Source organism: Scardinius erythrophthalmus (assembly GCF_964197995.2).
Source record: "Scardinius erythrophthalmus genome assembly, chromosome: 10".
Lineage (NCBI taxonomy): Eukaryota > Metazoa > Chordata > Actinopteri > Cypriniformes > Leuciscidae > Scardinius > Scardinius erythrophthalmus.
The window spans coordinates 32384633-32402174 of NC_138230.1; the positions used below are offsets into that span (position 1 = coordinate 32384633).

Sequence of the window (17542 nt, forward strand, 5' to 3'; positions counted from 1 at the left end):
CCCCGAGGATGAACAGTGGCTTGTTCGCTGGGACACTGTTAACAACATTATTGAGATCATTGTAGAACTTGTCCTTTGCCTTAGCTGTGGAAGTCTGAGTTAGCACTAATAATGCTAACTAGTCCTGCTGTGGTGTACAGCTGCATGGAAAGGACTAGCTCAGATCCCATTTTTAGAGGGACAATGCTTCCCAGCAAGCTATTCCTAATTGCAAAGCCTACACCATGTTCTGTTTGTTCTTCTTCTGACTTGCCCTGCCAAAAGAAGGTGAAATCCTTGTCCCTGATGGATCCAAATCCTGGGAGCCTGGTCTCTTGAAGAGCAACTATTTCTACCGGCAACCTCTGTAGTTTCTTGTTTATAACTGCCGTCACTCACTTGCTGAAGATCATCAGTGATTCCTGGTAACATAGTCCTCATGTTCCAAGTGCCTAGTTTTAAGGCTTGATTTGTCTTCTTTTTGTTTCCTGGTGCCTGTGGTTATCGATCCAGTTATCAGATCTATTTAAAAGAGACTTGAATGCAGATAGAGAAGGGGCCGTTCTAATCTCTAGATGGCAGGGTGTTCCAGAATCGTGGCCCTGCCACCGCAAATGCACGCTCCCCTCTATGCTTGCAGTAGGAACTTGTCTCCACTACCACCTCCTCGGCATTAGCAACCTTTGGAGCCCCTAAATAATTTACATTTTAAATAAAACATTAAAACAGTAAACAGCCAAGTAATAAAATAAGAAGAAATAAAGAAAAATCAAGCAATAGCACAAATAAGTACAACACAGCAAAGATTAAATAAACAGTGCTTTATGTTTTTCAAGTAGTTCTAAGGATAGTATTGAGGTACAAGTCAAGTTAAGTCACCTTTTTTTATATAGCACTTTATACAGATATTAATACAGATAATACAGATATTTTCAAAGCAGCTTTACTTACAGTGATTCAGTGATGCAAACATAATTCAACTCTGTTGTAAAGAAGCTCTAAAAAGACAATTGTAAACTGTCATTATTCATTGAAATCAGTGTTGATTCATTTCAGTTCGATAACTATGTAAAGTACGTTAATTATGAATTGAGTTCAATTCAGCTATAAAGCAGCTCTGCAGGAAACAGTGATGTCATCATCCAGCTCAGTTCATGTTTCATCCAATAGTGTCAGTGCAGTCAAGTAATATTTCTGAATATTAAGTGTTCCTAACTAAGCAAACCAAAGACGACAGTGGCACGGAACTCCGTCAGGTGGCAGAAATGGAGAAAAAAAAAACCTTGGGAGAAACCAGGCTCAGTCAGGGGGCCAGTTCTCTTGTGGCCATACAGAAATTGGCAAGACTTAAAAACATTTGCAGATGATGAACTTTCATGATAATACAGCTCTGGCCTGGAGCTGAGCCATCAGGAAGTCATTATTGTTGAGCCCTGAATATTCAAAATGAGTGCAAAAAAAAAGAAATGATTTACTTACAGTACCATACAGTAAAAAATCATACAGTTTTGGAATTACATATAGTAAATGGTGAGTAAAGGGTGACAGATTTGTTTTAGGGTGAACTATTGCTGTAATGCACAATTTTTTTGACCCATTTGAGCTTCTTAAAATTTCACACACATGATTCTTCCATGAAGATCAAATTTGGAAAAAAAATACTAAATTTGTGTTTGTTCCTCTTTAAAACAACTTGTTTGTGACTGTAGTTTGTATACAAGTTCTGCATGTGGCAAAATCTATTAATCTCAGTTATGGAATGTGGCATGGCTGCCTAGCAACAGGTTTCTTTTCTTTTGAAAGTCCAATTCTGCCGGCCCATTTGAACTACCAATACACTTGAAATTTCACACGTTCTTCTTTTCATGACAAACTATATCCACTTATCACTATTCTTATCACTAAAATCCAAATATTTACATTTGTGGATTTGGCAGACACTTTTATCCAAAGCGACTTCCATTGCATTCAAGGTACACATTTTATCAGATCACATTCTTTGGGAATCAAACCAATGAACTTGGCATTGCTTGCTATGCTCTACTGTTTCTCATTATGTGTGACACTGTAACTGGTATTATTTGAAAGTTATTTACATTGCTCAAAGGTATTCAATATCACAGTTTTGTTTTCAAAAAAGTTTGCAAAGAAAATATATATTGGTCTCAGTAGTTCTAGTCTGAGTGGAGTAAATGAGTCTTCACATAAAAAGGAGTTCAGTTCAAGTTCCAAAAATGAGCAGCTAAGCCTTTTCCACTGCTTTTTTTTTTTTCTGCCGCGGTGCCACTTGTGGGAATAATGATGTCTGAAGGTAGGGTTGGCAAATATAGCAAGGACAGGCAGTGTGGAATTGACAGATACTACTAAATGAGCAGAAATGTGTTTTTGCCAGATGGAAATGTCACTCTAGCAACCACCTAAACATCTCACATAGGCTGCTTTTACATTCATATTGGAGGATTTGGTAAAGCCTTAGTAACCACAAACTGTTGTATTAGTACGGTAGTTGAAGTCTTCCTCGATTTTGCCCTGACAGTCTATAGAATGAACCCATGTTCTGCCATGTTTTCTGTTCTGGCTAAACTGCATTATTGGACAAAGGAACCAAATTGAGTTGCTTAACTGCCTTCTTTGTTAGCATAACGCTGACCAATGACCATAGTTTCATCAGCAGGTAAAATTACATCCTTCCTGATTGCGTGTTGTTGGCCTTTTTTTCTGAGGCTGTCACTGTTTTTCTATTTTACCCTCCAATCACATATAAAATTGTTAAACAGTTCTTTTTCAGCTCAGTGCTTGGGTTTTACATGTTGACACATTGTGGTTTCTATGGTTTCTACATTACATTGAGAAACTTTATGTTCACTCTCAAGATTTTTGCGATTACTTATAAAAAAGATATATGTTTCAGTTGTTCATTTCCCTGTAATTAATAAAGACATGAACTGTAAAGGCCCAGGAATACTTGATTTTGAAACACCATTTGAGTTTGCAATCCTTTCCACGTAGGCTGTACTCTGTTGACCGTTAATGCAGCTGGACATTTGTTTTTAAGTGCTCCAATCACAGACATGCGCTGTTGACGGGAATTACATCATGCCGACATGGACAGGGGAAGTTTAATTTTGACTTCAATGTGCTTGCATTTCAGTGCATTGTGATTAAGTCATATATAAATTATCTTATATTAGCCTCTTAAAACCTTTTAAGATTTACTTAGCATGCCCTGGAAATAGATTAATTGAACATATTTTGGTAAAACCTGACATGAATTGTGGTAGATTTAGGGATAAGAGAAGAGCAATGATACAGAACATTTGCAGTGGATCATTTTTGACACCAGTTTATAGATGTACCTGTATGATATCCTCCGATAATTTCAGCAACTCTTCAGGGCTGATAAAATGATGGTAAAATAGTAGTCAGACATCCTCCATGATAAGAAAGAGTATCTTACTTGCCTTCCGGTTATTCACTAATAGAGAGGATTTGTGGGTCGGTGAGGTCATGTACAGCAAAATGGAGCTGATTCTCTGAATCACTATGAGTTGGTTTACACTCTTTAAAAATGGAAGCTAGCAATTGATGACCGTGTCCTTAACAAACTTCATATTCAATGGTAGTTTTGTTTCATAGGAATGTAATCTTAATTCACTTGAAGTAGCTTTGTGCATGTTCTTGCTCCAAATTAGGTTTGACCAAGGTTATTTATCACATAATCATGTAGTTAATTCATATCAGATTAAGTGAAAGTTCTGTAGACACAGCCACAATTCATTCATTTTCTTTTCAACATAAATCAATTGTATCATGATTTCCTGGAACTGAATGACAAGAAATTCTTCAAATGAAACCTCAAGTGAAGAAAGAAGTGATCTAATCAGAATTTTAAATCTCACATTGATCATTCAAATTGCACTTAATCTTTACATTCCAGGAACAATTTGCTATAATCAAGGTATACTCTTCACAAGATAATGCACAAAACTATTGATAAAAAACCCATAAAGGTTTGTGCTACAGACATGGATAATACTTCAAATTGTGTGGAATTTTTTAAGCAATTGGACCTTAGATTTTTTGTGGATGGTTACCTTATGGCTAGTTACACCGAGCGGTACGGTACGGTACAGTACGATTCGGAATGGTAAACCCTGATCTGGCTTGCGTTTCCACCACCAACAGTATCCTTACTTGATAGGCATGGTGTAGCGATCGCCGTCATTCTCGTGCGAAGAAGAAAGTACACAGTAAACAAAATTGGAGGATGCACAGCAGATCTTGTTCTTGTTTGAGCTTTGTTAGGATGCATGGAAAAACACAGCCGGAAAAGCACGTGCAAGTGACGATTCTCTGTCAACCAATCAATGTTCTGCAATGAGTATAGCTCCACCCTGTAAGTACCAGACCACTGTGCTAGATACCCCAACGGAAGGGTCCCAAAAAAGTGGTATGGATTTTGGTGGTCAACTTCTGACAATTGAAATGGAAATAATTGCATAGCGTACTGTACTTTGCTGTATCATACCGTTCGGTGGAAACGAGCTATCCCAAACTGGGGGGCACGACAAGGCTAAGGGATAGTGTAAAGTCAGCGGATTGTTACGAAAAAGAAGCTACTTGCCAGATAAGTAAATAATTTAACACAAAATATTAATTTGACATATTTTATTACCTCAAGATGACTCAATACCTGCTTGAGTGGTCTGTTATCAGTTGTATCAGTTGTATTACGCCCCGCCTCTAGGGGAATATAAAACACTACAGAGGCGCAATAAATAATTGGTTGGGTTGTGGAAAGGAATCCCAGCACGCATCACTCCGGTCGATAATCAACTACAAAAACACAGATGTAGCAAAAGATAATAAATTTATTGTAGAGTGATGAATGAAAAGAGCATCTCTTCAGGGTGTCCCAAAGGCCAAAACAACAAACAAAACGAATAAACAAAGAAAAAGGAGAAACATAACTAACCTAATCGAATATCAAAAGAAAATACATTTAACTAACCTGACTCCCTGTCATAAACAGAGATCAAACGGTTTAGAAATAAATAAGGCAGGACACCCCTACACGCTCCACTCTATTAAGGTTTTAAACAGGACCAGTTCAGACATTACCACACGGTGTAGCTGGTGGCATGGACATAACAAACAATTCAGAAGATTATATACACATCTGGTCACTTAAACTATAGAAAATTATTAATACGAAGACAAGGTTGATCATCGGCCGGAGGAGGGATTCCGGAGCTCTCAACCCACGTGCGACCGGACCAAAGTGAGCTCCCAGACGAGTGCCAGCAACGTCCTTATGAAGGCGACGCCCCAACTAGACGACCAATGGCCTTCTTACAGCTCCTCATGAGATCACCTGCTTGTAATCAAAAGGAAAACACGGAACAACAAAACGAATGAAAACAGCAATAAAACAATAAACAAAACACAGGTCGTAACACTCTCACACACAAAGAATCTACATACAATACAGTACAGTAGATTTACTCAGAATTGAACGACCTGGATAAGGCATCAGCCAACACGTTATCTTTGCCTTTCTTAAAGCGGATTTCCAAATTAAAATCCTGAACGAAGAGAGACCAGCGCATAATTCGTTGGTTTGAGTTCTTCATGCGAGATATAAAAACTAACGGGTTATGATCCGTATGTACAACCACCGGCATAGAACTAGAGCCAATATACACCTCAAAGTGTTGTAAGGCCATTAAAAAGGCTAAAGCCTCCTTCTCAATGGTGCTGTAGTTTAGCTGATGTTTCAGGAATTTCTTTGAAAAATACCCAACAGGATGCTCTATCCCATTTTCATCATCCTGTAGAAGAACGGCACCGCCACCAGTAGCACTTGCATCCACATCTAGCTTAAATGCACATGAATAGTTTGGAGCCGTCAAGACAGGACCACTACTCAAAAGGTTTTTAACAGAATCAAACGCAGTCTGGCATTCCTCAGTCCACTCAAAAACTTGTGATACACGAAGCAGATTTGTTAGAGGCAACACAACATCTGAAAAGTTTTTACAAAATCCCCGATAATAACCAGACATTCCTAGGAATCTCCTGAGTTCACGTTTCGTACGAGGCACTGCAAATTCGGTAATAGCTTGCACTTTCAAAGCAACAGGTCGAACCTGCCCTTGCCCCACCTGTTTCCCTAGGTAGGTAATTGTCGCTTTACCAAACTCACACTTAGACAAATTAAGAGTGAGAGATGCATCCAGTAAACGATTAAAAACAGTACTTAACGTGGTCAAGTGCTCATCCCATGTATTCGAATAAACAACAATATCATCGAGGTAAGCTTTACAGTTTGAAACCCCGCCCAGCACTTGACTCATCAAGCGCTGAAACGTAGCCGGAGCGTTGCGTCCGAACGCCATCACCCTATAATTCAGGAAATCATCCGGAGTAACAAACGATATTTCGGCCGCGCGCTCCGTCAGGGGAACTTGCCAGTACCCCTTTAGCATGTCGAGTTTCGTGACGAAGCGCGCAGACCCTACGTTATCAATACAATCCTCCATAAGCGGGAGGGGAAACGAATCTGGTTTTGTCACGGCATTTACTCTTCTATAATCCGTGCAGAACCGCTGTGTTCCGTCCGATTTCGGGACTAATAAGCAGGGTGAACTCCAGGCGCTGAAACTCGGAACTGCAAATCCATTTGCAACTAAATATTTCACCTCGGCCTCCATAACTTTACGTTTAACTGGATTCACTTTGTAAGCACGTTGCTTAATCGGTGAATGATCACCTACGTCAATATCATGCTTCAGTACTTGAGTGCGGGTAGGAACGTCTGAAAATAACCCCAAAGATGAATTAATCAGCTTTACTATATCAGTACGCTGAGAGTCAGATAAATGCGCCAGATGAGAGTTTAAATTCTCCAAAATCATGGAATTATCCAATCTGCCACCCAACATCAGGGTACTCTGTAGATGCAGTCCATCTTCATCAACATCACTGTCAGAAGCTATCACGATCGAGGCAACTGGAGTGATAACAGAGGTTTTTAACTCCATATCTTCCCCACGACTCACATACAGCTTCAGCATGTTTACATGACACACGCGAGTTTTTCTTTGCCGATCGGGAGTCCGAACAACATAATTCGTCTCATTCAGCTTCTTATCAATGACATACGGACCAGAAAATCTAGCCTGTAATGCAGCACCCTGGATTGGCAATAAAACCAAGACCCTGTCTCCCTCAGAGAACGAACGAAAAACAGCATTCTTGTCAAAACGCTTCTTCATTTTCACCTGGGTACTTTCCAATGCGGTCTGAGCCATTTTACAAGCGTTATGCAATCGCTCTCTAAAAGAACTGACATAGTCCAGTAAGTTACAATCCGATTGTTGCTCAGTCAGCCAGTTCTCTCTCAACATTTTGAGTGGGCCCCTTACCGTGTGTCCAAAAACTAATTCTGCAGGACTAAATCCTAATGACTCCTGAACACTTTCACGGACAGCAAACATAAGAAAAGGCAACCCCTCATCCCAGTCTTTCTCTGACTCGGCACAATATTTACCCAGCATGGACTTCAAGGTTTGGTGGAACCTTTCGAGAGCACCCTGGGACTCTGGGTGATAGGCACTAGATGTAATGTGCTTAATTTTCAGTTGGGACAGTACCTGTTTAAATAATCGTGACATAAAATTAGTCCCCTGATCCGTTTGGATCACCTGTGGAAAGCCAAAGGTAGAGAAGAACGTGATTAGGGCTTTCACCACAGCCTTCGCTTTTAATGAACGCAACGGGACTGCCTCCGGATAGCGAGTTGTCGCGCACATAAGCGTAAGCAGATAAACATGTCCAGATCTTGTTCGCGGTAACGGTCCAACACAGTCCAAGATTACTCGTGCAAAAGGCTCTCCCATGACAGGAATAGGTTTGAGTGGTGCAGGATGTATAATCTGGTTAGGTTTTCCTACGACCTGACACACGTGGCACGAGCGACAATACCGCGCAACATCAGATTTAATGCCAGGCCAGAAAAAAAAACGCAAAATGCGAGAATAGGTTTTAGTAATACCCAGATGTCCTGCTACATTATCATGGGCCACACTCAGAACTTGTTTTCGAAAGCATTTAGGCACAACCAGTTGAAAAACAATATCCCAACCTAAACCATCAGACCCGGCTGGAGTCCACTTTCTCTTTAACACCTCGTTGTCCCAAAAATAACCTATCGATTTATTTTCAATCTCCTTCAAATTAAACGCTCCATTCCTGCAGCGCAATAAAGTAGGGTCTTTTTTCTGTTCAGCAGAAATCACATCTTTATTAATGGACAACGACAGATCAGCTGATTCTAGTTCAGCACTACTAGTCGCGGACAGCGACTCGGGATCAGACAGCTCAGGTTGCACCGTGCGAACTTCACCTTTAACCTGGTCCTCAGCTGCCAAAAAGGTATCCGAGATATCAATCGACTCACCAAATTTACGCGCTTGAGCCCGCGTAACTACACACGCCGCAAACACTGAAGGAAACTCTGATGCCAACTCACCGGAAGTAACAGAATCATACATGGGATTTTCAATGACCTCGGGAAATGGGAGTACTTTCCCTCCAGCGAGATCATTACCTATAATCAAGGCCACGCCATTCACAGGTAACCTGTGCCGCACCGCCAATTTTACACAACCTGTTACTAAACCGGATCGAATGTACACATTATGTAACGGTACTTTCAACACCCCCAACTCAATTCCTTGAATGAGAACATCAGATCCACAATAACTTTTCTCAGAAAATGGCAACATGCTAGCCAGCACAAACGACTGATTGGCCCCTGTATCCCGCAACATAGTTACAGGAACTAAGTCTCGCTCAGATCCACTAAGAGAAATCATCCCCTGACACACAAAAGGATCATACGCGGCATCAATATTCGAACTAAATTGACTGCCAATTTTCTTAACAAAACCAACACTTTTGGCTGACTTCCCTTTATTTTTATTTTTCAGTGAAGGGCAATTCGCAATCAAATGACCAAGTCCGTGGCAGTAGAAACATTCACGGCCTTCAACTGGCATTGTTTGTTTAGGCAAACCTACTTTCGAAATTTTGGCGTTTTTCTCTGAGGACGGAGAATTAAATTCGCGACGTACAACAAACGCATTTTTATGAGTCAGAGTAAACTCATCTGCACAAACGGCAGCCTCGGCAAGAGTCAAAACTCTCTTTTCGTTCAAATAGACAACAACTCTGTCTGGCAACGAATTTTTAAAATCTTCAATCAAAATCAACTCACGGAGATTTTCAAAATTAACGACTCTGCTGGAATGACACCATCTATCAAAAAGCACAGTTTTTTCCCGTGCGTATTCCACATAAGTTTGAGAGGCATTTTTAACATGTGCACGAAACTTCTGCCTATACGCCTCTGGCACTAATTCGTACGCCCTCAGTACCGCACTTTTCAGTTTATCATAGTCTAAACTATCACTCACAGATAGGGTAGAACAAACCTCTTGGGCTTTCCCAGTTAATTTACACTGTATCAAAAGAGACCAAACCTCTTTCGGCCAGCGCAACGCAGCAGCTATACGCTCAAATGCGCCAAAGTATGAATCTACCTCACTATCTCTAAATGCAGGCACTAAGGTTAGATGACGACTAACATCGAAATCTGTAGGGTGACTAGGAGCCACAGACAAAGGCGCAGAGGGTGAGTGATAGTCAACACTAGTAGAGGGTACATCAAAAAGAGTCTTAACCGAACTGGCACGACGATCATCAGCATGCGTTTCTAGTTCGCACTGCCTAAAACGTAACAACTGAGTGGTGTGTTCCTGACGTTTTATTTCGAGATCTAATTGCTTTAACTGAATAGCTAGTTTTAAATCCTCCGAGTTTACACCACTAAGTGAGCGCAACACGGGATCTGAACTAGCAACATCAACGCCATCTTCATCAGTTACCTCAACGTTAGAACTAGAATGCAAAATACCCTGCTTAATCAGTCCAGCTTGAATTACGTCTCTCAGTTCCTTCTTTCTATCAGTTTTAACAATCGCAATATCATAGAAATCGGCGATTAAATATAAATCAATTTTCCGACAGGACTCCAAAACATCACGTGAAGGAGCCTGTCTAAACGCCTCAATACTAAATTCCATCGATTAACCTACCACTTCCCCACTACACATGAAAAAAAACTGCCAATCAAAACAAAAATATATATATAAATGGTACTCACCAGCAAAGCCGAAAACGTCTCAATTTGGATCGGGCAAATTTCCAAATCAAACAAATAGAATTGGACGGACGAGCCCCCAATTATTACGCCCCGCCTCTAGGGGAATATAAAACACTACAGAGGCGCAATAAATAATTGGTTGGGTTGTGGAAAGGAATCCCAGCACGCATCACTCCGGTCGATAATCAACTACAAAAACACAGATGTAGCAAAAGATAATAAATTTATTGTAGAGTGATGAATGAAAAGAGCATCTCTTCAGGGTGTCCCAAAGGCCAAAACAACAAACAAAACGAATAAACAAAGAAAAAGGAGAAACATAACTAACCTAATCGAATATCAAAAGAAAATACATTTAACTAACCTGACTCCCTGTCATAAACAGAGATCAAACGGTTTAGAAATAAATAAGGCAGGACACCCCTACACGCTCCACTCTATTAAGGTTTTAAACAGGACCAGTTCAGACATTACCACACGGTGTAGCTGGTGGCATGGACATAACAAACAATTCAGAAGATTCTATACACATCTGGTCACTTAAACTATAGAAAATTATTAATACGAAGACAAGGTTGATCATCGGCCGGAGGAGGGATTCCGGAGCTCTCAACCCACGTGCGACCGGACCAAAGTGAGCTCCCAGACGAGTGCCAGCAACGTCCTTATGAAGGCGACGCCCCAACTAGACGACCAATGGCCTTCTTACAGCTCCTCATGAGATCACCTGCTTGTAATCAAAAGGAAAACACGGAACAACAAAACGAATGAAAACAGCAATAAAACAATAAACAAAACACAGGTCGTAACAGTTGTTATCAGTCGTTGTCTTGTAATAACAGACCACTAATGGCTTGATTGAAGAATCAGAATTTAGTATTGCAGTGAGCTGTGTGAAAATATAAATTAATGATGCATGCTTCTGCACTAAGCGGAAATATTAGCTTATGACAGTATGAAGCCGAACAAATCAAGACGCCACTTAGGGGCTTCACAGAGAAGCCTGTTGAAGTTAAGAAATTGTACTGTATTAATTACAATGTTTTAATTAACTCCTATTGGATGTCTGAGAGTGATCTGAGAGAGTTTTTGGGTACATGTAGGTGAGGGCTTGAAAATATTTTTCTCTACAAAAGGAGGGCCGGCAGAAAAGTTTTTTTAACCACTGCCTTTTTGCAGACAAAAAAAGGTCCATTGTGTATTTTCGCTTTGACAACATGCAACATTTTTGCCCTTATGGGAAATTCCTGATCCTACAGATTCCTACTGAAATGCAATGGTAAATGTGACTGCACCTTTAGACTTACATTAAAGGAGGGAATCTGAGTCATATCTAGAGACCAGAATATCATAGAGATTTGGGGGTGGGCCACCCTTGCAATGCATAGCAATGCCCTGGCAACCACTCTTACAAAAAGTGCCCTTACAAAATATTTCTAGTTTATTTGTGGTGGTAGTTGTTTTTATTGATATTATCATTTGACTGATCACTTCTGGTTTGTTACAAGGCAACTGGCTGATAATGGTTGCCATGGGAATCTTGAGTAGGCTATGAGTTGGACTTGTGCTGTTAAAGAGGCCACGGGATATTTTTGTGTATGCGTACTGTGAGTCAGACTATACCAAAAACTGCTGATATCCCTTCCCAAAGTACACATGCACCACTTCTGCCTAATGATCTCCTACCAAAGTGACATAACAAGAATGCGTGAACATGACGGTTAGCCCACCAAATACCAAATCTGTAGTGTAAAACAACCAGAGGATCAGAGAGGATATTATTCCACAGAAAAAAAACATTGTATTATTTCAATAAAGGAGCACTAGTAAAGATGCTTTGAGGGAATCAGAGCAAGAAAGTGCGTTAGGAAGAGGGAGAGGGAGCCGAGAGTTTCCTCCCACGTACACATACAGGAAGTCACTGCTGTGCAGATGCAAAGCGTCACTAGTGGGGCTGACTTATCTGTGCTGAGGTAATGCAGCAGACCACTTTTTGATTCAGACAAGAGATGAGATACAAATTAAATGTTTACACAGCTATTAAGATCAAGACACTTCACACTCTCACTCAAAGGCAAGGTCCTCCTTTTTCATTTCCGTACCATGATTCTGGACCTCCTCGTGTGAGGTTTAAAGGGCAGTGACCAAAGACCACAAAAAAGGATAAGAGATCACTCCAAACATCAAGCATCCTGGAAACACAGAGGGAGGAAGCAGTTTCATTAGGCCGTGGAAGAATTCAGACCAAAACAAAACAAGCAAGAACAGTTTGTGCGTATTTTTGCGAGCACAGGAATGTGTGTAGGCTGCTTCGTTTCTACCATATAGTGATTACAGACATCATTGGTAAAGCTTACTTGTTTGTGTTTGTGTGCAACAGAGAAGATAACTTTGATGTGGAGGATTTATTGGAGGTTGAACTCCTCTAAGTTTGTGTGAGTTATACGGAAGAACGTAGGAGAGAGGGAGGAGAAGGAAGAGATGAGAGGAGGTTACCCGTAATAACAAACCAGGAGATGCTAAAAAGAGAGAGGCTATGTTCTAAAATGCCTACTGCTACGGCACAGTATATACTGCATACTGCCTACAATTTTTAAATGCAGTATGTAAAAGTTAATGCAGTATGGATAAAAAAAAATGTAAAAATGCAAACTGCTATCTAATTCTTTTTTAAGATATAAATACATAGTACTATAGTAAATTAAGCTGGATGTTCACTACTGTTAAGTTACTTAAGCAAAGCCGATCAAGTAAACTCCCTGTGTCAGTGCTTTACATGTGAAAGTCATGTGAAATCAGAATATTTATGTTATAATAAAAGTATTAGTTAAGTAATGTTATTATAAATATGATTATTTTATGTTATACATGTCAGTATGTGATTTACCCCCAAAAAATTAAAAAATAGATACATATAGTATATATAGACTAAATAAGAGCCAGTGAAACAATTCAATTATTTTTTTATAAAAATCATTATCAAACATTTTTATAAATAATGAGCTTATAATTTCACCAGAAATCCTTAAGTACATACATTTATACATTTAAATATTTTACAAAATGTCATAATTCCTGGTGGTCTGATCAAATAACGAGTCAAGAAATATATTCATTTTGCTGCTGATGTGACTTCAATTCCTTTGTCATGAGGAAAAGAAAGTCCAGAATGAGCGCATGTGGATTGTGGGATACTGTATTCTGTATTCTGCGCAGTGTGCTCTAAAACTGGACATTTTGATGCAATGAGTCTGGGTATTTCATGCATAAGGAAAATTATTATACTGCACACGGTATAAATATACAGCAGAAATAGTAATAGTAAAAGTGAAATGGTAGTGTGCTGTATTCAGCATTGTCAGAGAAAAAGCGAGTGACAGAGTGAGTAAGGGCGCAACACATCCTGTTTTGGAAACCGCAGCCACTGGTGTGTGTGTGGTTGACCGGATGAGGTCAAAGGTGCAAGGGGGTGTCCAGATAAGCAGCATGGGGAATTAGGGAATGAATGGAAGGGCAGTTGGTCAGCTGGGTCATTGGCAGAAATTTGAAAGTAACACATTTGCCCTCCTGGAGATGGGGAAAGAGAAAGTGGAACACAGTTTATCAGCCCCCCCTACACTTATTTACGACCAACCATAACCGGGAGGTGCTGGCCTGGCGCGCAGCATGTCTTTCCCGGCGCACTCTGCGTACAGGAAGCCAGCAGCCGAGGTCCTCCCTGTGCTTTATTGATCTGGAAGTTGTTTGTCAGGGTGAGGGCTGCTGAGGACGGCGCAAGATGAGACGCTCCCGCAGAAGGCCAAACGGAGAACAGAACAGAGCGGAGGAGAGGGAGGAGCAAAAGCCAATAAAAGTGTAATGGACTGCACAAAAATAGAACGTTTTAATTGGGAGGAAGTGGGTGAAAAAAATGGAACAATGAGGAGGAAGAAAAGCATGTGATTAAAATGCCGGAGGTCGATATGGACTCCAAAATGCTCACACAGTGGCAGGGACAACACGGCAAGTCCTGCCTTCTCGTCTCTCCAGCGAGCTGTTTTTCTTTTGTATTCCCATGCAAAAGGTCAGGTCATTGTTGTACAATAATAAAGTGGATGTTCATCCTGTGTAGGGCACAGTGATCTTGTAGCTACAACAAATGTGTCAAGTGGCTAAATAATGCCTAGACAAATTATGAATTCACATTCACTGAGCCACAAATGTCCTCAATCAATATATATTAAAAAACGATTATCTATCTATCTATCTATCTATCTATCTATCTATCTATCTATCTATCTATCTATCTATCTATCTATCTATCTATCTATCTATCTATCTATCTATCTATCTATCTATCTATCCATCTATCTATCTATCTATCTATCTATCTATCTATCTGTCTGGTGCCACATGGCTGTGCAACAGTGCTGTAAACATTTTTTCTACATCTCTCTCTCTCTCTCTCTCTCTCTCTCTCTCTCTCTCTCTCTCTCTCTCTCTCTCTCTCTCTCTCTCTCTCTCTCTCTCTCTCCTCCTCCTCCTCCTCTCCCGCCTGCACTTTAGACTAGCACATTGTGTCATTCCCTCTCTCACTTCTCTCCTCCTCCCACCTTGAGCTTTACATCGCATTGACTGACCCGACACTCACTGGATGAGGATGTGGGAGAATAGACTTCAAACATTTAGTGTGCCTCACAATAAACCTGCACCTTTCGTTTTGTTGTCAACTAAATATTTTGAGTTTATCATTCGAGTTTTATGGATGCAGATGTGAACGCGCTTTTTACTTTGCTTCACTTTTTTTGTGTGTGTGACATCGCGCGCATTCTGAATCAAATCCAAACCCGCTGAGATTTAACTATCTTCTCCAGTTGGGAAAACATCAAGGAGAAGATGACACGGTGAACAATTTTTAACTACAGAAGCATTTATACTCATTAACAAAGTTTCCGAGAAAGTCACAGGCGCACCGAGAAAGATTTCCTCTTTGCGAATCCCGTTTCCTCCGCGCATTCGGAGAAAGAAGGAGGCTCGAGAAATCATGGTGGTTTCTATGGAGAGGGTCAAGAGACCAAAGTTTCACTCCTGTAAGTTAGGTGAGTCGGTTTGAGCTGCAATAATCGACGCGTTTTCTCCGAGGGAACAGTTTTGCCACCACATTCACGAGACAAGGATTTAAAGGTTGGAAAGAACGGCAGACTTGCAAGTGGGATGATTCCAAATGACGACCTGACCTGTGGTAATATAGCCTACTAATTAAATTAATTGAACTATTTTTATTCTGTTCAGTAAAGCTTTATTTAAAAGTGTATTTTAATATATTAAACTGAGGACGCGTTCTTGCGTCTCGTCGACTGCGTTGGTAAATTCTGGTCTGTGTAGGCTACACTTGCGTCACTCTTTAGAAGTTCAATAACGCATCGGGTTTTTTTTTTTTTCAGCTTGACGTTTTAAGGCGTGTAAAGTGAAAAGTGTGTTAAATGTGTAATAACGCGTCTCCAAACCGCATGGTTCAGTTTGATTCGGTTTTTGAACCCAAAACGTGTCATGTGCGAATGTGGTTGAGAACGGCCCTGTGGAATATTGTTATTATTATAATTAAATAACTATTATTATAGGATAGTCTTCTCAATTATGAAGAATGTATTTATATAATACGATTAATTGGTACCCTCTAAAAAATAAAGGTTTCAAAAGGTGTGTTTTTTTTTTCGCAGCATGCCATAAAATAACCACTTTGGGTCCTCCAAAGAACCTTTCAGTGAACAGTTTTTTAAAAGAACAATATTTTCTTAGTGCAAATACATTTTTAATGATCTGAAGAAACTTTGTGCACTATAAAGAACATTTCGTCCAACGGAACGATTCTATGGATTTTTAAAGTTATTCATGGACGCGTGATGCAATTAGAGAACAGTTATTTTTCATAGTAGCCTATCACATTCTACTGATTGTTGTAGTAGACATTTTAGTAGTATAATATTTTCTTTTCTCATTTCATTTCTATGAATAAACTTTGAAGTAAATTTGTGAATGATGGACATTCTCTGTTCTGCAGAAAGTGCATCTCAAATGTGTCTCTGTCTTGATTTTCAGAGTCTTAGTCCTTACTATTCATTTTGAGAATGAAAGCATTCCGGATGGGGCCGTTGAGGCTAACTCTTCTAGTTCTGCTGAGTGGTGTGTCATTTAGAGTGGTTGAACTGGAGCCCCTCCCTCAAAATCAGCCTCAGTCTCTCAGTCCCCATCCACCTCAACAGAACATCACCTTGGCAGTCATCCTACCTCTACACAACACAGAGTACCCCTGGGCATGGCCCCGGGTGGGCCCTGCCTTGTTTTGGGCCCTGGAAAAGGTGAATTCTGACCCCAACCTGCTGCCTGGCTACCATCTACAATTGGTCTTCAATAGCAGCGAAAACAAAGAAGGAGTGTGTTCAGATTCAGTGGCTCCTCTTGTGGCCGTGGACCAAAAGATTTCATATAACCCTTGGGCTTTCATCGGGCCAGGTTGTGACTACTCATCCTCACCTGTGGCCCGCTTCACCACGCATTGGGAGGTACCGATGATCACGGGTGGGGCGAGGGCGCAGGGTTTCAATTTGTACTCGTCCATCACCAACACCGGCCCTACCCACAAGAAGCTGGGTGAGTTTGTGCTCAGGATGCACCATCATTTCGGCTGGCACAAACACGCCATGCTCATGTTTAACGATAATAAGAAAGATGACCGGCCATGCTACTTTGCCGTGGAGGGGCCGTACACAGAGATGAATAAAGACAACATCACTGTAGAAGACATGGTGTTTAATGAGGATGATGAACCCCTCCGTTATGATGAGTATATCCGGGACATCAGCCATAAAGCTCGTGGTAAGTGTGACATGAGTGGGCAAGGGATGTCAAGTAGGAATGGTGGGATCCTTGATTAGTTTACTGGTTTTCGTTGCTAGAGAATGATGTTCTTGCCCGCCAGCCAGTACAACTGACGTCACGTGCAAAGTATCAATAGTGTACTTCTTTTTCACAAGAGTACGTTTGTTTTATAATCAGTTCAGTTATGTAAACAAACTCACATACTGTACAAGTCACAACTAAAGTTTAGCTGATATGCGCTGAACTGCAGCGTCATGTCATTGCATTCAATATATAAGTATGGGTAGTTCATGTCTGTCTAACATTAATGTTAGTTCTACCAAAAAGACTCAGGAGGATTCTCGAAAGAAATAGATTTTATGTTGTGAAAGGATTTTACAGACGAAAATAAAAGTAGATGCTCGACAAGCTCCTTCTCAGAGTTCTTTGGCATAGGGTCCTCCGTCTGGGTCTGAAAGTTAGCTGGTAGGTCCTGCC

The 17542-nt window shown here is 40.5% G+C and overlaps 1 protein-coding gene across 2 annotated transcripts in view; it reads left to right on the forward strand.

Moving 5' to 3' along the window:
• Nucleotides 1-14814: 14814 nt before the first annotated feature.
• npr1a (natriuretic peptide receptor 1a) overlaps nt 14815-17542 on the forward strand; it is a 128627-nt gene continuing 125899 nt past the window's right edge. Inside the window, exons 1-2 of one of the 2 annotated variants that reach the window (XM_081377372.1) lie at nt 14815-15428; nt 16286-17062. In XM_081377372.1, coding sequence (XP_081233498.1) covers nt 16315-17062 — 748 coding nt within the window. In that variant the 5' untranslated portion in view covers nt 14815-15428; nt 16286-16314. The remainder of the gene's footprint in view (nt 15429-16285; nt 17063-17542) is intronic. The other variant, XM_081377373.1, reaches the window with a different exon arrangement.